Here is a 23,642-nt window from a genome sequence, read left to right as displayed (position 1 = left end):
ATTCCACCCTTACTCTGGCGGTGGTGCAGTCATCTTTGGACTCACAAGCATACTCTCCGGCATCTTCTTTGGTGATACGATGGATTGTGAGACTCCTCTCCGTCTCATTGGCACGAATAGAGAAGCGACGGCTGGGAATGATCTCCACTCCATCTTTCTTCCACTGGACATCTGCTTTGGCTTTGCATAGCTCACAGCATAGTGTGATCATACCATCTTTATGGGCCACTGTATCAACCAGTGGCTTCACAAATTTAATACGCATATCTGTAATGCACACATCAATGCGCACATGGTTATTATTATACTTTGTATGAGTTGCAATGCTACTAGGACTTTCTTTTTAAAGCTGAGTACCTGTTCATGTCACAAGTAAAAGCCTGATTCCAGCTACCAACCTTTGACCAGGAGACTGAAGTGCATCTCATCCGTGTTTGCATCACATGTGTATTCTCCTCTGTCAAGCTTCTTTAATGGATCAATGGTGAAAGTGCGGGTCAGGCCCAGGCTGGCTATGTGGAAACGTTCTCCACTGACAGGAGTCCAGTCTTTAAGCCACCGCACTGGGGCATTGGATCTGGAAACCATGGCAGTAAGAGTGACAGCCTCTGCTTCATAACCAGTGACCAAGTTCACCTCTTCTTTGTTGAGGAACTCAACGGGAGGCTCTGGATAAAAATACAACACGTAAGGCACGTTAAGTCTTATTATGTTTTGCATGTAAATGGGAAAGTGACACAAAGAGTGTCCACGATAAAGAAAAATCTAGTTTAAAACACACATGTTAAGAAATGTATTCATGTTGGGTTTATATGGTTTTGAAATACTTCTATACCATTTTAAAAATGTTTAATTTAATGTTTTATTAAAACGTCATGTAGTGTAACCACCAAGCAAAAAGCAATAGCCTGTTTCTCTTTATCTTTTACTTTTCAAGGTAGAAAGTATTTTTTATTAAACAAAATTTAGGGAGTCAGACCACACAACATTTTAATGATCATAATTTGTCATTGTAATTAATGTAAAAAAAAAAATTAAAAAAAAAGCATGTGTAAGAATCATTATAAATGTAACACATTAAATAAATTAATAGATAGAACAAAACACGCAGGTTAAAACAATGTATTCATAAATCATATGAAATATTTCATTAGCTCCTTGTACTTAAACACAATGATTGTATTAAAAAGGGTAAATGAATACAGTACCTTGAACTTTAACAACAGTTATCATTTTGTCATCAACAGCATCACACATGTATTTCCCAGAGTCAGAAAGGAGGATGTTGGATAAGGTCAGTTTCCGGAGTGTTCCATGGCTTTCAATATCCGTGCGCTCATCGGGAACCAGTTGTTTGTTGTTGAATAGCCACTGAACTGGTGCGTTGGCTCGAGAAACCTCACAAGCTAAGATGAGGTCATCTCCTGTCACCATCTCCTGATAATCAGGTTCCCCAGAATTGCCAATGATCTTCACTGATGGTTCTGGAGGAGAGAGAATTAATCAAAAGACTGTCATCATACCTTTTGTTTGTTTTAGGGCTCATGCACCGGTTCATCAACACAACTGAAAAACACTTTTTACCTTGTACTGTAACATGAAATGAAATTGTATCATTTTTAGCATCAATGATATATTCTCCAGAGTCCTGCAACTCCGCACAGAGAATGACCAGGGATCTGAAGGTCCCTTCCTCCTCAAAACAGAAGCGTTCATTCTCCTCAATAGGGCTGCCATTTTTATACCAATTGACTACACCATTGGCTGTAGACAGCTCACACTCCAATACAACGTCATCATATAACACAACCTTGTGCTCAATCTTGATCTGATCTTTATTTTGGATTTTTACTGGTGCCTCTAGGTGAGAAAAAGATAAAAATAAATAAAAAAAACATACAGTATATATTAAGTAATAACTTTTTTTTTTTTTTAAAGACCTGTAACTAAGATGGAAGTATAGTGATTTATTATCATACCAGTAATTTTGACTTTAAAATCCATTGTGTCATCAATGGCATTGCAGGTGTATATCCCAGAATCCTTCAGAACTGGAAAATGGATAGTTAGCTTGCGAATGAGGCCATTCTCAGTAATTGTGATGTTGCTGTTCTCTTCCACCTTCTCTCCATCTTTCATCCAGCACACCTCTGCATTATCACGAGAAACCTCAAGCTCTAGGACTACAGGATCACCAGCAATACTCTCTGTAATGCTGCCTGTGTCCTTGGAGCAAGAAAGTTTAACAGGGGGCTCTGTGGAAAAAAAGGCTCATCAACAAAACTTTACAAAAAGCAATAATCTTTGTTTGGAATTTCAATATCTTTATAATAAGTTCTGTGTGAGACTAATTGGTCAAAAAGATCCTACCAATGTCCCTGATATATATATATACAAAGTTATAAAAATATATCACAAATCAATTAATTGAAAAAAAAAATCTAAATCTGAACTATTAAGGCGGTTAGTTATAAAACCAAATGAATAAAATATAAAAGTGTCTGTAAATAATGTCACGTCTAGATATAATACAACATCACTGAATATATTTTACTGCCTTTACTGTCTACTTCAGTACTACTGAATTGAATTTTCTTAATTTTCTGTGTTTTCAGATCAATTTCAAATGTGGGGTAAAAGACACAAAATTACCTTCTATTTTCACCCAAAATGTGACAGAGTCATCTGCAGTCTCGCACACGTATTCTGCAGAATCATCCAGTGTAGCACAGGGAATCACCAGCCTGTGGTAAATCCCATCATCCTCCAGTTTCAAGTTCTCATTCTCTTCCACCTCCATTCCATCACAAAACCAGCAGACTTCTGCGTCTGCTTTTGAGATCTCACAGCTCAGGACCAGCCTCTCAGAGCCTTGTATACACACCTCTACCTCTGACTCACTGGGAGACACAATGCGGACTGGAGCCTCTGGGTTTAAGAGAGGTAACAGTGTGCAATAGTTGACAAAACATGAATACATACATGCTTCAGATTTTTTTTTTTTCTACAATGAGGAATATGGCAATAATAAAAAATATAACAAATATTTGTTTTAATAACTGAATTAATTACTATATTGATTCCTATATTGAATAAACAGCCATTCTAATGACTTAATTGATAATTCCTAAATAATTATTCATAATTAAATTAATAATTAAACTAGAAATTAAGCATAACACAGAAAGAAAGATGAGGGAAAAAATCTTAAAAAGTTGAAATCTATGCTTTAATACTTACCCGTAATAATGAGCTGAAAGAAAATCGAGTCACCTCCAGTGTCACATACATACTCTCCAGCATCCCGCTTGGAAGCGCAGAGAATGGTGGCCCTTCTGTATGGGCCTTCAGCACTGATTAGGATATTCTCACTTTCCTGGAGTTTTAGGCCATCTTTAAACCAGTGAGCATCTCCATTAGATCGAGAGAGCTCACAGTTCAGGACTATCTCATCAGAGACATAACGGTCCATATGGATGTCATCTTTTGGGTCCACAATTGTAACAAGAGGTTCTAGATGCAAGTCAGTCATCATCATTAGATCAGTTTATTTTGTGTCATTTAGTGTACTATGATTCACCTTATATTGTAAGATGATGACATATTAACATATTGATAACCCATATAAATACCTTATATACAATCTGATTTTAATGCAAAACTAATAGTTAAAGAGCCCCACTCTTTTAACTTTACCTTTAATGTTGACAGAAAACGACATGGATTGATCGCCTGCTTGGCAAATATATATCCCAGCATCTACCAGCTCTGCTGAACGGATTATAAGTCTTTTCATGGTGCCTTCAGACTGGATAGTGATGTTTTCTGACTGAAGAATTGCAACTCCATCTTTAAACCAGCAGGCAGGTGCATCTGGTCGGGAAAGTTCACACGTCAGGACCACAGGGTCCAGTTCCATAGCGCTTTTCTGCCTCTCATCCTGCGTAATCTCTTTAAATGACACAGGGGGGGCTGATGGAAAAAGAAGAGCATTTTAATTATTTAAATTAACAATAAAATACAATACACATAATACCTAGCACATAATATTCAGTGTAATGCTGCGTACACGCAGGGCCGGTTCTAGACAGGCCTTAGGCAAAAAGGATTATGGGGAGGCCCCCCATGGCCCATGCCTAACAAACAGTATATGAAACAAATATGATTTCTAACCTTTTTATTTACACAATATTTGTTGTTAAGTTTTCTATATTTTTACTTATATGTCCATATCAATCAAACTTTAATGTATTTCTTATTTGTTTGTTGAGTATGCTTATCATGGCCATGATTTAATTCATTTTTAATTCTTTATTGAATTTTTTTTATTTGCAGTAATTTGTTCAGTAATTTATTTACAGTTCCTGTACACCAATTCAGTAAATGAATGTCAGTGCTTTTATATTTATTATTTCCTAGCTGAACCCCAGTTCTCTGATAACATGAGTGAGGTAGCCTATCTCACTATGGGAAACGCCTTGGGCGTGACCGATCCTGGAAACATCAATTACACCACATCTGTCAGCTAGCAGACCAATCATAACCTCCCTCATATTTATCGCTGTAAGTGGTACCCACTTCAATCTCAGCATATCTCTTCTCCGTGCCACTGCAAGGAGGGAAGTGTGGTGAGATACCTCACTCATGTTATCAGAGAACTGGGGTTACGTGAGTAACCTAAAGTTCCCTTTCAGTCGGTCACTACGACGTACGTCGGTAATAACCGACGAATTGGGATCACTTCAGAGAGCCCCTATCAGCTTCGAGAACTTAAGAACAGGCCAATGAACAATTGGCGTGCGAGATTTGCATCTCGCGCTCCGCCCCGCGCCGCGGGTATAAACGGGAAGCGAGAGCACCGCACTGACGTCATTCACTTCGGAGCCGAACCGGCGTTTGAAGTTGCAGAGACTGCTTTCCTGTCTTTTCAGCGAAAGAGAATTCATCAGAACAGAGAAGAGGATCGTGTGCTGGTGTGACGGCGCTTTCCAGCGGGACCGCGAACTCAAGCTGCTAGAAGGAACAAACTGCTGTTATCACAGCAATCTGTTGGTATCGGTGGGCGTTCCATTCTTTGAGTGCAAACACAGGCTGCACTATCCCCTGTGTGTTGCCGCGGTTTCCCTGGGTGCTTCAGCACTCTCTTAAAAGAGCGTTCCTCACAAAAAGAGCAACACGGGTGTGACACTGCGTCTTTTTCAAGACGTCATTCCACTCGTGCGTTTCTGGATGCGGTTGTTTCCTGTCCTGACGGCCACGATCCCTCTCGCATAAACATGTTGAGACTGTGTTCGTGGGTGATCCGTGTTCTCTCAGGGGAACGGGACCACGTCGACGCGCTGGTCATCTCGCCTTCCGCGTGAGGGTTTGAGTGTTCAGCGCGCCGTGTGCCGTCTAGCTGCCGAGTGACAGCGCGGGTTGCCACGGCAGCTCAGCGCGCGTCACTCGGCGGCTACGCATGTTGAGACAGTGTTTGTGGGTGGTCTATGCTCTCTAATGAGAGCATGGCCACGTCGGCGCGCTGTTCATCTTGCCTTTTTCATAAGGGTTTGAGTGTTCAGCGCGCCGTGTGCCGTCTCACGGCCACGCCCACTGTCTCACATGTCTGCCGGTAGCTTACAGATGGGATTGCTGGTCCTAAAAAATAAATAAATAAATAATAAAAAAAAAAAAAAAAAAAAGGACCTAGCGTTTCGTTTGGGGCTCTAGCAGAGGACAGATGTCAATCGCTGCATCGGAGAGAGGGCTGTTATGTGTTGAAAATGAAGATGATGCTGAGATTCCCACTATAATAGTGGGCGCTCGTGCTGAATCCGATTCATGCTCGACAGCCATGCTTTCCCGGGTGGCTGAGGCATAGTGCAACGCATAATTCGCCTTGCCTGCCTCTTGCCTTTCCCGGATGTGCTTTGGAAGGCTTTTGCATTATGGAACTATTGGTGGCAAAATATGGAACACCAATAGGGCCATAATCTGTATAAAGTTTTCCTCTCTCTCACTACCCTCATCGGTGGGGTGGCAGTGCCACTGGCAGGCCACCTCCGCCCTGCTTAGGGCATGAGGGTAGTTCTCAGCCGAGGTTGAGCTGCGCACAGCGCTGGCCCTTGGCTAGACGATGTCCAGAAACACCATTGACCCGGATTTGGTTCGGGACTGTTCTTCCCCCGGAGGAGGGCCGGGTAAAAACCATTAGTAATTCTGTTCCGCCACTGGGGTTAAAAACAGCCAGTGGTACCCAAATATATATCTAAAAAAAAAAAAAAAAAAAGAGAAGAACAGTTCCAATATCTCTGGGTCTCAGGAGTTCAGGAATGGCAGCGTGTGACGCTACAAGCCTCGCCGCCCTCATTCCCCTCCCCACAAGAGGGCGAGAATGGCAGTGTGTGACGCTACAAGCCTCGCCACTCTCATTCCCCTCTTCTCAGCGGTGTGTGGACGACAGTGCGCGACGCTATGCCTCGCCGCTCTTGTTCCCCGCTGAGGAAGGAGGTGAGGCAGACCGTGTGCAACGCCACAAAGCCTTGCCACGCTCAGCCCCTCCTTCATTTGGAGAGCGCGCTGGGCGGTGTACAACGCTCCCATGCCTTGTCAGCCTCTGGTGCCTCTCCAAATCGCCAGCAGGGGGTGCCGGCTGTGGGAACGCACTCAAGCGGCCTTCCCACACTCGCGCACCCCCTCAGCGGATGCAGGTCGTGTGTCAGACCCAGACCCCTACACGGACCACTCCCATGTCGTCCTGGGGTCCCTGCATTCCGCCTCGCTGCCCTGCTGCGGGTACGTCTGTGGTACCGATGACCCCGCTTGTTCGGTCTCTGGGGGCCTGGCTAGCGCTCCCCAGCCCGTCTCGCTGGGTCATCTGTACCATCAGACTCGGTTTGCGATTCAGTTCGCCCGGCGTCCGCCCAAGTTCGGGGGCGTTCACTTCACGTCTATTGCGTGGGTGGATGCCCCCGTGCTTCGGGCGGAGATCGCTGTCCTACTGGCGAAGGACGCGATAAAGCCGGTCCCTCCAGCCGATATGAAGTCTGGGTTCTACAGCCCGTACTTCATTGTACCCAAGAAAGGTGGCGGGTTACGACCGATCCTGGACCTGCGTTACCTGAACCGCTCCCTCCACAGGATACCGTTCCGAATGTTAACCCAGAAACGCATCTTCAGATGCATCCGTCCCCAGGATTGGTTTGCAGCGATCGACCTGAAGGACGTGTACTTTCATGTCTCGATTCTCCCTCGACACAGACCGTTTCTACGCTTTGCTTTCGACGGACGGGCATACCAGTACAAAGTCCTGCCCTTCGGGCTGTCCCTGTCGCCCCGTGTCTTCACGAAAGTCGCGGAGGCGGCCATTGCTCCCATGAGAGAGCGTGGTGTTCGCATCCTCAACTATCTCGACGACTGGCTGATTCTTGCCCAGTCACGGGAGCAGTTGTGCGAACACAGGGACATGGTACTCCGGCACCTCAGCCAGTTGGGTCTTCGGGTCAACTGGGAGAAGAGCAAACTCTGTCCCGTACAGAGGATCTCTTTTCTCGGGATGGAGATCGACTCGGTCGCCATGACTGCGCGCCTCAAAGAGGAGTGCGTCCAGTCGGTGCTGAGCTGCTTGAGTACGCTCAAACGCAGTACAGCGGTTCCACTGAAACATTTTCAGAGGCTCCTGGGGCATATGGCAGCAGCAGCCGCAGTAACGCCGCTAGGGCTGCTCCATATGAGACCGCTTCAGCACTGGCTACACGACCGAGTCCCGAGATGGGCGTGGCACAGCGGGTCCCTCCGTGTCCAAGTGACGCCGAGATGCCGCCAAACCCTCACCCCGTGGTCGGACCCTTCATTTCTACGGGCAGGAGTGCCTCTAGAACAAGTGTCCAGGCATCATGTTGTCTCCACGGATGCCTCACCCACGGGTTGGGGGGCCACGTACAACGGGCTTGCAGTATCGGGTCTGTGGACGGGGCCCCAACTGCAATGGCATATCAATTGCCTAGAGTTGCTGGCAGTTCGTCTTGCTCTCAGCCGCCTCAAAGGGTCGCTCAAAGACAAGCACGTTCTGGTCCGGACGGACAGCACGACGGCCGTTGCGTACATCAACAAACAAGGTGGTCTACGCTCCCGCCGTTTGTCCCAACTCGCCCGCCATCTCCTCCTGTGGAGTCAGAAGCATCTGAGGTCCCTTCGTGCTATCCACATTCCGGGCCTGCTCAATCGTGCGGCCGACGAGCTGTCACGGTTGCCAGTGCTTCCCGGAGAGTGGCGACTCCACCCCCAGGTGGTCCAGCTGATTTGGAGTCGCTTTGGGGCCGCACAGATCGATCTGTTTGCCGCCCACGACACGACCCACTGCCAGTTGTTTTATTCCCTGTCCGAGGGGACCCTCGGCACGGATGCACTGGCACACAGCTGGCCCCGGGCTCTGCGCAAATATGCGTTTCCCCCAGTGAGCCTTCTTGCACAGACACTGTGCAAGGTCAGGGAGGACGAGGAGCATCTCCTCTTGGTAGCTCTGTACTGGCCCAACAGGACGTGGTTCCCGGAACTAGTGCTCCTCGCGACAGCACCTCCTTGGCCCATTCCTCTGAGGTAGGACCTTCTGTCTCAGAGACGGGGCACCCTATGGCACCCGCGTCCAGACCTCTGGAAACTCCATGTCTGGTCCCTGGACGGGACGCGGAGGTTCTAGGTGACCTACCGCAAGCGGTAGTCGACACCATCGCTTCCGCCAGAGCCCCCTCTACGAGACGGCTTTATGCGTTGAAGTGGAACCTGTTCGTCGACTGGTGCTCTTCTCGCCGAGAAGACCCCCGGAAGTGTTCGATCGGATCTGTGCTATCTTTTCTTCAAGACGGGTTGGAGCGAAGGCTGTCTCCCTCCACCCTCAAGGTATATGTTGCCGCCATCGCCGCAAGCCATGACCTCATTGATGGTGAGTCCTTAGGCAAGCATGATCTGATCGTCAGGTTCCTAAGGGGAGCGAGGAGACTAAATCCTCCTCGCCCTTCTTCTATACCCTCTTGGGACTTGTCTCTGGTGCTGACCGCACTGCAGAGGGCGCCCTTCGAGCCTTTACAGTCAGTAGAGCTTAAGATCTTGTCTCTAAAGACAATACTCCTGATTGCATTGGCCTCAGTTAAGAGGGTAGGGGACCTGCAGGCATTTTCGGTCGACGAATCGTGCCTGGAATTCGGGCCGGGTGATTCTCAGGTGACCCTGAGACCCTGGCCTGGATATGTGCCCAAGGTTCCCACTACTCCCTTCCGGGACCAAGTGGTGAGCCTGCAAGCGCTGCCTTCGGAGGAGGCAGACCCAGCCCTAGCTTTGCTCTGTCCCGTCCGTGCTCTCCGGACTTACGTGGACAGAACGCAAAGCTTCAGGACCTTAGAGCAGCTCTTCGTCTGTTACGGAGGACAGCAGAAGGGAAAGGCTGTCTCCAAGCAGAGGATGGCCCACTGGATAGTGGATGCCATCGTCTTGGCGTATGAATCCCAAGACGTGCCCTGCCCGCTCGGGGTTAGAGCTCACTCCACCTGGGGTGTAGCTTCTTCCTGGGCGCTGGCTCGTGGCGCCTCGCTGACAGACATTTGTAGAGCTGCGGGCTGGGCGACACCCAACACGTTCGCTAGGTTTTATAGCCTGCGTGTAGAGCCGGTGGCTTCTCGTGTGCTCGCTTCCCATAGTCAGCTTCACTGAAGTGCCCGTTCTAGTGTCGGCTTGCTGCGCCATTCCCTTCCCCTGGAACGGATACGTGCGCTTATTTTCTCCAGTCGAGTTCCCCAGGATAGGCGAACCCTGTTGAGTCCTCCGCACCCCTCGGCAGTCGGATGTTGCGGAGCGTCCGACGCCAGGTCTGGCACTCGTATGCATTGGTGGAACTTGTGTCAGGCTGGGTTCCGTATGTTGTGACCCCTACGGCGGTCCCATACGTGTATTTCCACGGTACAGCTCCCTACGGCGAGCTCGTGTCTTTCCCTTGGCAGAGTTCTCTGCCGTCTCAGTACGGTGTCGTCCCCCGCCTGCATTAGGCCGGGGCCTCCCCTGGGACTCCGTATGTTGTGCTGCCCACGGCCAGCCCATACGTGTTCTCCACATGGTAACTCCCTCCGGGCATGATGTGGCTCCCGCAGCGTCCTTCGGGCACGCTTTCCCAGCGTTATCCAATCAAGTCTGCTGAATGGGTCTTGCGGAACAGCAGTATGACTCTTCTAGCGTGAATCTTCCCGCCCGCTTCAGAACGGGGTCTGAGGGGCTCTCGCTGGGCGCTGGAAGTGGTAGTAACTGTGGCGTTTTCCATAGGGATACCAATTCGTCGGTTATTACCGACGTACGTCGTAGTGACCGACTGAAAGGGAACGTCTCGGTTACGTATGGTAACCCTCGTTCCCTGAAGGAGGGAACGGAGACGTACGTCCCGTCGCCACAGTTCCTTCCATCACTGCTTGGCCGAGTCACTGGTTCGGCTCCTCAGTGAAAAACGTCAGTGCGGTGCTCTCGCTTCCCGTTTATACCCGCGGCGCGGGGCGGAGCGCGAGATGCAAATCTCGCACGCCAATTGTTCATTGGCCTGTTCTTAAGTTCTCGAAGCTGATAGGGGCTCTCTGAAGTGATCCCAATTCGTCGGTTATTACCGACGTACGTCTCCGTTCCCTCCTTCAGGGAACGAGGGTTACCATACGTAACCGAGACGTTCTCTTTCAAACATTCACTCGGTATCACACAATGGGATATAGACGACTCTTGTATTGCAGATATGTTGTCCGAAGCAGGCATGTCGTCAACAAACTCAGTGATGAATGTAACATAAATACAATACCCGTAACTATTCTCTGAATAGAACAGGAATATATGTGAACAAAAAGCAAAAAACACCTCACGAACAAGTGTTTTTTTGTTTGTTTGTTTTTTACACACTTAGGACGGAATGAGCCAGTGATGGCTTTGTGACACCCAGCCTATAAAATCGGACAAATATGTGAGACGGCCTTAAATAGTGCCCATGAGGTAGCCATACCTCATGGGTATGAATGTCGAATGAGCCCTAAGCCCTTTCGGAGGAAAGAGACCCCTGCTAATATAATAGCTTCCACTACCCAGCGGGACAGGTGCTGATATGAAATAGGTTTACCCTTATGACAATCAGCCTATGAAACAATTAACTGATTACTCTTCCTTAGTGCTTTCATCCTGTCCACATGACGCAACGTACCGACAGAACACAAGCAATGAAGCCGCTCATCATCTGATGAGGAAAAAGGCTATGGATAGAAAGCCAGTAAATCCACCAGTTTACAGACGAAAGCTGACCTGCTTACTATAGGCACAAACGCTGGATTAGATTTGAGTAATCCATAGCGAACCGAATCCAGGAGTTATGAACCGACAAAGCATGAAGTTCACAAACCCACTTTGCAGCCGAAAAAGCCAATAATAAAGCAGTCTTTAGCGAAAGGAGCTTTAAATCAATACTATCTATAGGCTCTAAAGGGGGCAGAGAGCATTAAGGACCACAGACAGATCCCACAGTGGAATCAGTGGCTTTGAAATCCTTTGCAAATGCCGTGCACCTCTCATAAACCTGCATACAAGTGGGTGTTGACCTAAGATAAACCTTAACATTTGAAAAGGCTCTGCCCTTATACAGAAGTTCCTGCAGAAAACATACAGTAACACATCCACAACAAAACAGCGAAAAAGGACGATGTGTCTGTGTGCACATCATCGCTCAAACACATTCCATTTCCGATCATATGCAGAGCACGTTCTGAATCGTCTCAATCACCCTCACAGGAAAACTAGTAACACTCAAGTTTAACCACTCATGGGCCAGGCCTAAAGAGCCACTTTGTCTCTGCGCGCTTGAGAGAGGAGGTCCCTGCGCAATGGGAGAGGCCAGGGCTGGTCGCACAGGGCCGTTGAATTATCTCTGTCAGCCACAAATTCACTGGCAAATTCGGGGCAATTAGTATAACTGAGTGACCGCATTCCCTTTACTGTTTTAGTGCAGAACAGACTCAGTGAAGGAAATGCATACAGTAGTGCATTTGAGGAGAAAGTGTGTCTCCCTGGCAATTTATGTATGTCACCACCGTTGTCTTATCTGATCATGATCAAAATCTGTTGCTACCTTAGGAACTGCACAAAATGTTTCAATGCCAGACACACTGTTAACAATTCTAGGAAGTTTATATGAGCATTCTGTAGTGAGATGCTTTCCCTTTTGCTATCCTGTCCTCGTACACTGCACCCCAACCTGCGAATGACGCATCCGTTGTAACCACCTTTCTGCCTGCTGCCGTGATGGAGCGCACAGCAGTAGATCGTTCAAATATGCTGACGCTCTTTGACCTATTATTCTCAGTGAAGTGAGCGCTGCTTCCATGCACTTTCTGAACACCATTGGAGCTAATGACAGCCTGAAGGGAACTGCCAGAAATTCGTAGGCTGTGTCCCGATAGGCAAACATGATGAATTTGCTGTGTGCCAGGTAGATGCCTATGTGAAAATTAGCATCCTTTAGATCAACTAACGTAAGCCAGTCTTTGGGACGAATAAATTGTGATAACATCTTCCACGTCAACATTTTGAACTATTTTCTGAGGTGTTATTACAACCACATAAACTCCTCGAATCCAGTAAAAAAATGTTTGTATGTTTTCCAAGTTTGAGTGTGACAAAAGTCCTAAGGTCTAGGACCACTAAGAATGAAGAAAGAAAATGAGTTTCACGTCAAAATGACCCAAGGAGAGGATGAGGCGTCCATACCTATCTCTACCCTAAACCTACGCTTAAAACAATGCAAATATAGTGTTGGTAGCACAGTCTGATAGGTAGCATTATTCAGCAGAACATTTCAAGATCATAACACATGACATTCTACTCTGAGCGGTTCACATCCTCAGACTGGGAATTATGCGTTTCTATGGTAACACTATCAATTACTAAACTAATCTGCAAATTAATCTCTTCCCATCATATAAATCCCTCTCTGTGCCCTGGCCTTCCTGTTGTGATGGCCAGTCAATAGAGAGTTTAGCAGCAGCTCTCCTCTGGAAGAGAGATTAGGGGGAAGGATTGCATTATCTTCATCTTCCTCAAAATCGTCTTCCAAGGTCTGATTCGGTGGGCGGTGGGCAGTGGGCGGGGGGGAGGGTATAGTATCCCCACTCCATTAATATCCGTCAAATTGACCCATGATGGAAGGATTTGCTCTCCCCAGTATACAAGTTGTAATTACAAGGACGAGAATGTGAAACCAAGTTTACACGTTTTTTACAAGTCATAATCTCGTAATTTACAGTAATTATGACCTGGCATGAACACACCTTGACATCAGAAGTGTCACATTTAAATGACACATGGTCATGTATATGCCTATTAATAATGACTTAATAATTGTCAGGTTAGGATGGTTGACCAGCTAATTGATTCCATAGTTCCAGAAAGGGCTATAAAGGGGAAAAAACTGGCAGGTGTGAGGAGAATATTTCAGTAAAGTTCAGTTGTCAAGCCTCTGTGTTAAATTGTTATTTGATAAAGGTCTGAGTCTACGAGACGTTGGAAGGAGAAAAGACAAACATTGAATAATGAAAAGTCAATCAGGATTAATCAGGAAGTTTTTAGAAACCATTGCTGTTAATTTTTCACACACAAAATTTAAAAGGGATGTTTGTGTATATATTCAATTATTCAAATGATGATCAAATTATGGGGAAGAGCACTATATAACCAGATATATCCAGATGCACAGTATATTCAAGTGCCTTAAGCCAGATTGCATTTAGCACTGATTTTGAGGATTTGTCTGGTTTGCATAATTCCATTATCAGCAAAATGATAATAAAGTGGGTACAATTCTGTCTAAGTGAATTCCTTCTTGTAATGTCTAACGTTACAATGGTCCAGCAGACAATTTACAATGTCCTAAATTACTGTTCTTCAGGGTTCTTGCAGGTTTCAGAAAGTCAAATTTAAGACCTTTTTAAGACATTTTAAGACCATAAAGATTGAAATTTAAGACCTATTCGACGCATTACCAAAATTATTTAAATCAAAGAAATAATAAAAAAAAGCAATAAAGCAATGACTTTAGTAACCCTCCACAGCCAACAACGTGCCAAATGCCCAAAACCTTAGGCCCAAAGTGAAAATAGGCTAAAACAAACTTGCCCTCAAATAGAATAGATTACAAAACAGCATATTAATAGCCTAATAGAGATTGAACAGGGGATGCACTAGGGAGATAGGATAAACTAGGGATGCACGATTTGGGGAAGATATCTAATTGCGATTATTCTGGTTAAAATGCTATTTTTTTTTTTTTTTTTTTACAAATGAAAAGTGTATGCATATAACATTTTATATATTAATGTTTATATATTAACAAGACTAATAATAATGATTATATTCAATAAATACAAATATTTAACAAAATTAGAAATACTACTATTACAATAACATTTTAAAATATAAAAAAATTAAAAATAGAGTATTTAGGATAAATACTAAATAAATATTTTGCGGGCAGGTAATTGCATTTATCACGGGATTTGTAGTTTTACCGAGTACGTGTACAAACACCCCCAGAAAGAACTACAACACACCGAACGAACGCTCTGAGGGCGGCGCAGCAAAGACTCTAGAGCTCCGCTTTCGCGATTCGATACTTTTTTGCTACAGTGTAACGTTAATAACTTTCTGCAGCCAGCATTTCTGGAAATGAACGAGGATAACACTTTTTTTTAAGACCTAACTAAATTAAATTTAAGACCTTGGGTGAAAATCTGGCCGTTTTTAAGACATTTTAAGGCCTTAAATTTAAAAAATTTAATTTTAGACATTTTAAGACTTTTTAAGACCCCGCGGGAAACCTGGTTCTTGGAACGTGACTACTGCCACTGTATATTGTGTTTGCGTAAAGTTATGTTTTTACCTTCAACATTCACATTAAATGTTAGCATGTCATTGTTTGATTGGCAGGTGTACACTCCAGAATGAGAGTACTCTGCTGATTGAATGACAATCCTCCTCATGTTGCCATCTGATTGGATATTCAGACCCTCCTCTATATGTAGCGCCTGTCCATCTTTGAACCATTGGACAGTGGCTGTAGGGTGGGACACCTCACAGTACAGCACAATGGGATTTCCAACCTCAATGCTCTTCTTGGTGTCCATCTCTGACAATGGTACGAATTTCACCTCAGATACTGCAAAATACAACATTAAGTATTTTTCTGTGAGAAGGTGAGACTGTCAATGTCATAAATCTTAAAAAAGAATGCATTTAAGTATTTGCTAGAAATATGAGTGCCTCTATCTGAGCATTATATAAGTTTGTTTAATGCTCAGATATATATACTACATATAAGTTTTATATAAACAAATGCTCAGTTTCTTATATAAACTTAAGTCGGCTTGAAGGATTCTTGATTGATTGATTGATTGATTGATTGATTGATTGATTGATTGATTGATTGATTGATTGATTCATTCATTCATTTGTTCATTTTTAATCAATATGTAATAACTCGATTTTCCATGCAGTTTATTATTTCCCTCTGTAGATGTATGGCAGACTTCTCTAGTCATGAATCCTTGAATCCCACCCTTTTATTATAATCGACTGCAACCTTGCATTCGCATCTGCCTCTATCCAATCCACTTGAACAGAACCCAGCAATTAGTTTTTTTTCTTTTCTGATAAACCGTTTTTACTTGTTACTATATGAAGAAAACATCACAACTGTCATCACAACTTGTAACAAACTGGAAGAACTTCATGATGGGTATGATGTCTGTCAACATTTGAATATTAATATTTAGTAATTTATGATGGCTGAAACCTAAAAAAAAAAATCACGATCTCCCATGTTAGTACTGACCTTTAATTTGTAGAGCTGCTGAATCTCGTACGCCAGTGGCAATAAAGGTGATTTCAGCTCCATCATACACATTTGGCACATTGTGAATTCGTAGTATGTGTTGGTTCTTTGACTGAGTCATGGAGAACCGTTCACTGTCCTGCAGCTGCTGGCTATTTAGGAACCATGTGCCGATCAACTTAGCAGAGAGCTCAATGGAGAACACAGCATCCTCCCCCTCAGTCACCACAGCGTTCTTCAGGGGGGTTTTGATCTTTGGACCAGGGACTGCAGACAATAAAATATATGAGATGTTATCTCATGTTATCTTAACACTTTAATCTGTAACACTTTATTTTAGGGTCCAATTCTCACTATTAACTAGTTGCTTATTAGCTTGCATATTACTAGTATAATGGCTGTTTATTAGTACTTATAAAGCACATATCAATGCCTTATTCTGCATGACCTTATTCTACATCCCTTAACCTACCCCATTCCTAAACTTAAACGCTACAAAAATTACCTTACTAACTATTAATAAGCAGTAAATTAGGAGTTTATTAAGGCAAAAGTCGTAGTTAATAGTGTTAATAGTTCATATGTACTACCCATACTAAAGTGTTATCCTTTAATCCATATTAACATATATACCATATCCTAAAAACAACATTAATAATTAAAATTATTTATGAGATATGTCTTCATGTTTTTATTACGACACTGCTGCCCTTCTGAGACCATCACAGAAATCAGACACATATCTTTTGCAAGCACTTAAGAAATCCAAAACCATAAACAAAGACACTTATGACCAATTGTTTGTGATGTTCCTCACAAAAGTGTCTGCTAAATAAATACATGTATATGAAGTATGTTTAAAATCACATCCTTTACAGTGAATGTGTTAGGAGTAACATTACTTTCATCGTTTTAAAGAGTTACTCTGTGTAGTTGATGCATGTCAACTGATTATGCTCTAATTCCATTTACTAACCATTTACCATTTACTTTTGTTTATGTATTTATGTGAGTTTTAGGGGAGTGGAATAATCCAAATTTTATTCCTGCATTTCTTGTTTTATTCCTGCATCAGTTGGGTGTTTCCAGAAGGGTCTTTTTGGTGAGTAGTACCAAATATCCATCACTACCTTTAGTCGTGTGTTTGTAATGCAAATAATTCTTGACAGCTTGGTATTACAGAAAGTTTGTGTAATTTTCATTCTTACCCAGATGTACTACTTTGGGGAACTCCACATGTCCACTTCTGCCATATTTATTAACACAGCATATACGGAAACGGTAATCACCCTCACATGGCACACTGTCACCCAGGACTTCAGCAGAAGTGCATGTCTCTGTTGTCAGGCATCGCTGCCATTCCTGAGAGCCCGCTTCCTGTCGTTCTAGCACATACACTGACTTAGTGGAGTTTTGCAAGTTGGATGAAGGTGACCAGGAAAGGACGGCACCATTTAAACTGTCAGTGTTCATTTGGACACTCACAGGGCAGATGGGTGGGCAGTGTCGAGCAGCTGAATGAAAAGAAAAATGTCAAATTTGAAATATTAAGCCCACACTGTAAAATATTTTCAAAAATATCTAGTAAAAATAGATAGTTTGTTATTATACAATAATGTAAAGTTTTTGAATTGTGCAACTTCTTTTGTATCACAAAGCCAAGTGTGTGTTTTCTCACTTTTGACTCTGAGTTTGGAACTTGTTGTTGATCTGCCTGCCATAAAGGTGATTGTGCCAGAGTCTTGATATGATGTATTGACAAAGACCAGGATGTGGGTTTTGCCAAAAGACTTGATAATGGTTTGATGTGTTTCTCTCAACTGCAGTCCATCTTTAAACCAGCAGATCTCCATCTCATCTTGTTCCACCTCCACAAAGAATGCTGCATTCTCTCCTTCCATCACCTCTAACCTCCGTGGAAGTTTCTTTACAATTGTACCTACCAGAAAAACAAGTCAATGAAATTAGCTAGATCTTTCTATTTCATATGCTCTTTACATCAAACTACAATGAGAACTCTCATGTTCATGAGACATAAGTAACATTATTTTTTTATTATAATTTTTCATTTTATTTTAAAAGAAATTGATTGCTGCTGGACAACACTAAACATTGTTATCGGTTTTTATTGTTAATTATTTTGAATGATTTTGGTTGTTTTGCTGGTGTTAAACTTGATTAACTGAATGCGTTAACATTTTCACTATGAAAGCCCTAATGAGTTTTAATCTTTACATACTGTACCTTTAACTGCCAATTCTGCAATACTCTTTCCACCATCAGGCATCTCACACAGATAAACTCCATCATCATCTGCCCCAACATTTTGTATGGTTAGTCTTCTCCGTGTGCCCTTCTGTTCCATGTTATACTTATTTCCTTGCTGCAGCCTCTGATCCTCCAGGTACCATGCTGTGGAGATGGACTCTTCTGGAACCTCACATTCCAGAACAGCAATATCCCTCTCCTTGACCTCTGCATCTTGTAGAGCTCGCTTAAACCTGACTGGAGGCCCTATAAATGTGAGAGATTTACCCAGTGATCAAAACATGTCACACTGCAGATGCTACACACAATCAGATTGCACTGTGAAACAACATAAATTGTTCATAGTAGCCTACAACACTTTCAAACTCCACATTATCTCAGTTGGGATATGGCAGGCCAAGAACAGTGCTTAAAAAAAGTTGTGGTCATGCCACAAAGAAAGTACATAATCCTGCTGGCTTAATTGCACCCTGCAAAATGTAAGCTATGCCCCATTGCATTGTTGATAAGATTGCAGTGATGCTGTCACTCAGGAATTCACTGAGCCCTGGGGCTTTTCTCACCTTTCATCACACCTTTGACCATTGGACAGTGTTATCGGATACATTGCTCAGTGCATGACTTTATAACTAAATATAGCTACTCACAAAAGTCAGACAAACACTGTTATATTATTGTGATAAATCACATGAATAAGAATATAAACACAAAATAAATAAAGAGAGAAAATTTTAATACCAGTTTAAAACACTTTATACGCACTATTAAATACCTGTTTGACACTTTATTTTCACTTTTTATGTATTTTATTCATGTTTTATTTAAAATAAAAGTCTCTCCGAGCTGATATGCGATAGGAAAAGGGAGAAGAATGAGTTCGGAAAAAGGTGGATTCGAACTGGATCGGTCGTATCAAAAACGAATGCCACACGCCTTACTCTTCACACCACTGCTTCTGTTTTCAGACTGTTTTCTTTTGTAATTTTGGTGTTCGGGGGTCTACAGCAAAATATTAACACATAAGAGATAATGGTGATAAGACAGTAGCTGCCAAAACAAGCAACTCAAAGATTTTAGGGGCATATTTTAGATGCAAGATCCTTAGAGCAGAAAGTTTTAATTATGGTGTATTTTGTTACAATGCTTTGTTTCACAATAATTCCCATTTGTCATATAAAAGATGTTTTAGCTTTGTTGGTTAAATACAATTAATAAAACAAAATTAGCGTTATTAAAACTGAATTACCTTTAACTGACAGTTGCACAGCACTCAGTGTGTTTCCCAGTGCGTTTGAAGCAGCACATATGTAGAGTCCCGTATCCTGCTGCTTACAGTACAGTACTTTCAGGGTGTAATAACCCTCTCTATCCTCAAAAATAAGATGTCTCCGACTCGGCACAATATTCTCTCCATTTTTCTTCCATACAATCTCTGGCCTTGGCTTTCCTGTGACATAGCAACGGAATTTGGCATGTTTGCCTTCTGTGACAATAAACTTCTTAGCTTTCGATACATTCAGGTGAGGCTCTTTTGAGTGTTTGGCCCTCGAATGCTGTGGTGAGTAATGGCCATTGGTGTAGCCATTTGTCATGCTTCCCTCTCTTTGTTCAGGAATGGGCTCTACCAGAAGCACTGCCCCAGTCATCGCTTCTCCATGCTTGTTGACTGCTTTGCACATGTAGACACCTCCATCTGGGGCTCTTGTTCTGAAAATCTTCAGCTGGAACCAGCCACCATCTTGTTGGCCCACATGGTAGTGGGCACTCTCATAGATCTCATTTAACTGTTTACCATCTTTCTCCCAAACCACCTGAGGCAAAGGCTCACCTGACAGCTTGCAGGAGAAGGCAGCATCTTCTCCCCTGTCTACTCTTAGAGAAAGAGGTTTGATAAGAAAACGAGGCTTGTTGTTTTGAAATGGGTCTGCTCTCTGTAACACCCCATCCTGTTGTTGTTTCATCGTTTTGATTTCTTGTTCTGGTGGAATCACTTTAACTTCATTTTGTTGTGGGGGTGGGAGTGGCTGTGTTTGCTGGAGCTCTTGAGGCTCTTCTTCCACTTTAAGGGTAGCAGCTGCATAGGTTTCCCCAATATTGTTCTTAGCTCTGCAAATATACTGTCCAGCATCTTCAATTGTCACCCCAGTGATGTAAAGGGTGTACAGCTTGTCTTCTTGGGTAATACAGTAACGGCCCTCAGGAAAAATAGGCTCATTTTTCCGCTCCCAGATTACATCTGGTTGGGGATCTCCACCAATCTGACATCTAAGCACAGCATCTGCTCCACATTTCACCAGAACTGGACGTGGGTAACCAAGCACACGTGGAGCACCTCCAAAGATATCCATATCTTTTACTGCCTGGTAATCACTTATTCTGCGTTATTATTGGAATTAGGAATGGCACAAATTTCGGTGGCACATACCCAGCTCTGGAAAAACAAATAAAAAGTTTGACACTGGTCGTTATTTTCCAATCTGACATTTATAGAATTATTGTCATTGAGTTATGGATAAAATCTGGGAACTTGCAGCTCAGTAAATCACTAAATTTGACAGATGGTTATAATCAGGCCTGAAGTTGTAAAAAATTATAAAACAAATACATAACATTTTGGTTAACCATAAAAAACAGTGTGAAGACATGTAACTTTCACAACAACATAATTCAGCTTTTTAATGCTCTATATTCTGTTATATATATACTTTTTTTCTCTCTAAAGAATATACATACAATTGTACTACAGTACTACTAGTACTTGTACTAAAGTTAAAGTACTGTAGTTACTTTTTTTGTATGGGTACAATACTACGTCGTCCATTCTACACTTTATATGGGATAGTTAAACATTCCTTGCATAAAGGAAGTTCTCTTAAAACAGTCAAGATAACTCCAGTCCCCATTCCTTACTTAAGACCAGACAGCTGTTGCTGTATATCAGGAGGAAGTTTTTAAAATAGTCTGTCCAAATAAAGACACTGGAGAGTTGGCCATGTGAAACACAAGACAAAGCATGTTCAGATAAATGACTTTGACAAACACTCATAGCATGAGAATTTCTCACTTTTCTCTATCAGAGATACACAAAATACCATCACAGTTAGCATGAATACAAACATCCTAATCCATCTAAATTTACATGTAAATTACATTTTACACTATGACTGTTTTCAGTGTTTCTATCTAAATCAGTAGATAATATTTTCTACTGTTTAAAGGGCATTCACAAATTATGTTTTTAATTGTCGGTCAATTTACACATGCACAGATGTTATTGTTTGTTCCATCCCATCTTACTCTTTTTGATGTCTTGCACCATAATATCCTGTGCCAATGTTTTGTTCAATACCAATTCAGATAGTGGGCCTTGAGAATTTGTCAATCTAAATTCATGATGACTGCCATATCAGCCAGTGCAGCATAGAATATTACTGATTCTACACCTTAAAGATAAATATTAATAGGGTCATGCAAATATTAATTGGGTCATGCTTGGTCAGTTTTCCAGGAGCATCCAGTCAAGTAATATGAACCATGCCCTAATAAAATTGCTCTTTATTTGTCAGATGAATAGTACACACCAAAATAATATTAATGTGATTAATATACAAGACAAAAGACTTCCCTTACAGTAGGATTTGTAAATTACAGCATACAGGCTGTAAATAAAAATGTGAGGTAAATTATGTGTATAATACATGAACATTAACTTATAATATACAGTATAAAATTGTATATAATGTTTAATAATTAGTTAACATACATTCAGATTGTTGTGACAATCATGAAAGTTTAATATACATTCTTATTTAAATGTCCTACCTACTAATCTGCTAAGCATTACATGATGTTTCGTCATGATGAATAATGAAAGTTATTATAAATGTTACCACATCCTTTTGTTTATCATAATGTTCATAGTCATGCCCAAAGTTAAAATATCTTGAATTTAAATGTTTATCTGTAAATATGTATAATATTAATTTATTTTGTTATTATTTTGTTATTATAAATGTTAGTGTAGAGCCCTGGTATACATGATTTTCAATTGTCTTGTTCTTTTTTCTCTCTCTATTTTTGTTAAATTTAGGGATTATTCACTTTAGTCTAGGGATGTAATACATATATGTCTAATTGGATATTATTACAAGGATGATACAGGTTAAAAATGTATTTTTTAACTAATATCATGAAGGAAAAAAATTAACAGTCCCATACTTAAAATATTTAGTAACGTATACATTTTTGAAACATAGTGATTTTATTTACTGTCATTATTTTTATGACACTGCATAATTTTAATTGCTAAAGAAGACAAACACCATTGTAAAAAAGTAAACATCTCAAATATAAACTCACGTGTCAACAGGAGTATTAAATTAGCATTCAGGACCAGCCAAAACACTAATTTTCAGGACCTCTTCTTTAGACTAAGAGGATATTGACCCTGATATCAGCTTTTCTTCTTTTAAGAAATGACCTTTGACTCCTGTGTTTGTAAAAAAAAAATATAGCAGTTGCAGGAGGTCAGGGAAAATATTCCACAATTCAGGAGCTTCTTTCTTCTTATGATGTTAATCCACTCAGGTTGATCTCCAATTCTTTCTTCTGGTGTGGTTTGTTTCTTGAGCCTCCTGATGAGTCTGTGTGTGCATATACATGTGCTTCTCATATGTGCCTTTCAGTATGACTAAGCTTGTCTCTTTTTCACTTCCACCAAACAATGTATGTGTCACACAGTACTGGAGCCTGTGTCGTTGGCAGCTCAGAGCCAATACATGCTTTCACAGCTGCCACATCATGCTTAAAATAGCTAAGCTATCATCATTAGGGGAGCAGTGGGCTGCAAAGGTTAAATTTAGACTACACTGTTAGCAATTGATGTAATTTTTACAATAAATTTTACAACAACGTATTGTATTCACGGTTTTCCTGTAAATGCAAATGCATGACGGGAAATTTTTGGTCAGTCCTGTAATATTATTGTAACTACACTGTAGAAGCGTTATTTTACAGCAACCGCATTGCATTGTGGGATCGCTGCTGTTTGAATTTCGAAATTTACGCGGCCAGCCGGCCAACGGTACCAGAAGTATTCAACCATTTTTGGAAGAAGGAACATCTCAGGTATGTAACATGACATTTATTTTATAAGTCTATGGATATATTAATACCGGTGATCTGAGTGAGTGCTGTTTGTTTCGTTTGGTCTATTTCCGTGACATTAGCGTTAGGTCCCGTTACTAAAATTAGCTCGCCTCGACTCGCTCGCTCCCGGTAGAAACCTGAACTGACCGCGGTGAAGTTCGCGTCTTACTCTATCCAACTTAACTGATAGAGTAAGACGCGAACTTCACCGCGGCCCTGAACGGTCAACACCGAAGGAATCATAAGTTACTAACGTAGACAAACTCAGCAGCAGCTGTAACACCGCCGCGGGAGTAAATTAGCTGCACATCGGCTCCTAGCTGGATTATTTCAGACACGGATTTGTTGTCAATTA

General features: G+C 42.3%; 1 protein-coding gene across 1 annotated transcript in view; it reads right to left on the bottom strand.

Annotated features, from left to right (window-relative positions):
* Window positions 1-22,883, bottom strand: part of obsl1a (obscurin like cytoskeletal adaptor 1a) — a 34,729-nt gene extending 11,846 nt beyond the window's left edge. Inside the window, exons 1-15 of the mRNA XM_079840995.1 lie at window positions 22,499-22,883; window positions 19,386-20,570; window positions 18,116-18,385; window positions 17,550-17,810; window positions 17,080-17,385; window positions 15,872-16,138; window positions 14,921-15,196; window positions 3,697-3,972; window positions 3,241-3,513; window positions 2,653-2,928; window positions 1,980-2,255; window positions 1,585-1,860; window positions 1,209-1,484; window positions 399-668; window positions 1-267 (exon numbers count right to left, since the gene is read on the bottom strand). Of these exons, the coding sequence (XP_079697121.1) occupies window positions 1-267; window positions 399-668; window positions 1,209-1,484; window positions 1,585-1,860; window positions 1,980-2,255; window positions 2,653-2,928; window positions 3,241-3,513; window positions 3,697-3,972; window positions 14,921-15,196; window positions 15,872-16,138; window positions 17,080-17,385; window positions 17,550-17,810; window positions 18,116-18,385; window positions 19,386-20,487 (4,672 nt within the window). The 5' untranslated portion in view covers window positions 20,488-20,570; window positions 22,499-22,883. The remainder of the gene's footprint in view (window positions 268-398; window positions 669-1,208; window positions 1,485-1,584; window positions 1,861-1,979; window positions 2,256-2,652; window positions 2,929-3,240; window positions 3,514-3,696; window positions 3,973-14,920; window positions 15,197-15,871; window positions 16,139-17,079; window positions 17,386-17,549; window positions 17,811-18,115; window positions 18,386-19,385; window positions 20,571-22,498) is intronic.
* Between the last annotated feature and the right edge of the window lie 759 nt (window positions 22,884-23,642).

The sequence above is a fragment of the Gobio gobio genome (genome assembly GCF_949357685.1).
Source record: "Gobio gobio genome assembly, chromosome: 17".
Taxonomy (NCBI): domain Eukaryota; kingdom Metazoa; phylum Chordata; class Actinopteri; order Cypriniformes; family Gobionidae; genus Gobio; species Gobio gobio.
The sequence above is the reverse complement of the archived record's forward strand: the minus strand, read 5'-3'. Positions and strand labels throughout refer to the sequence as shown.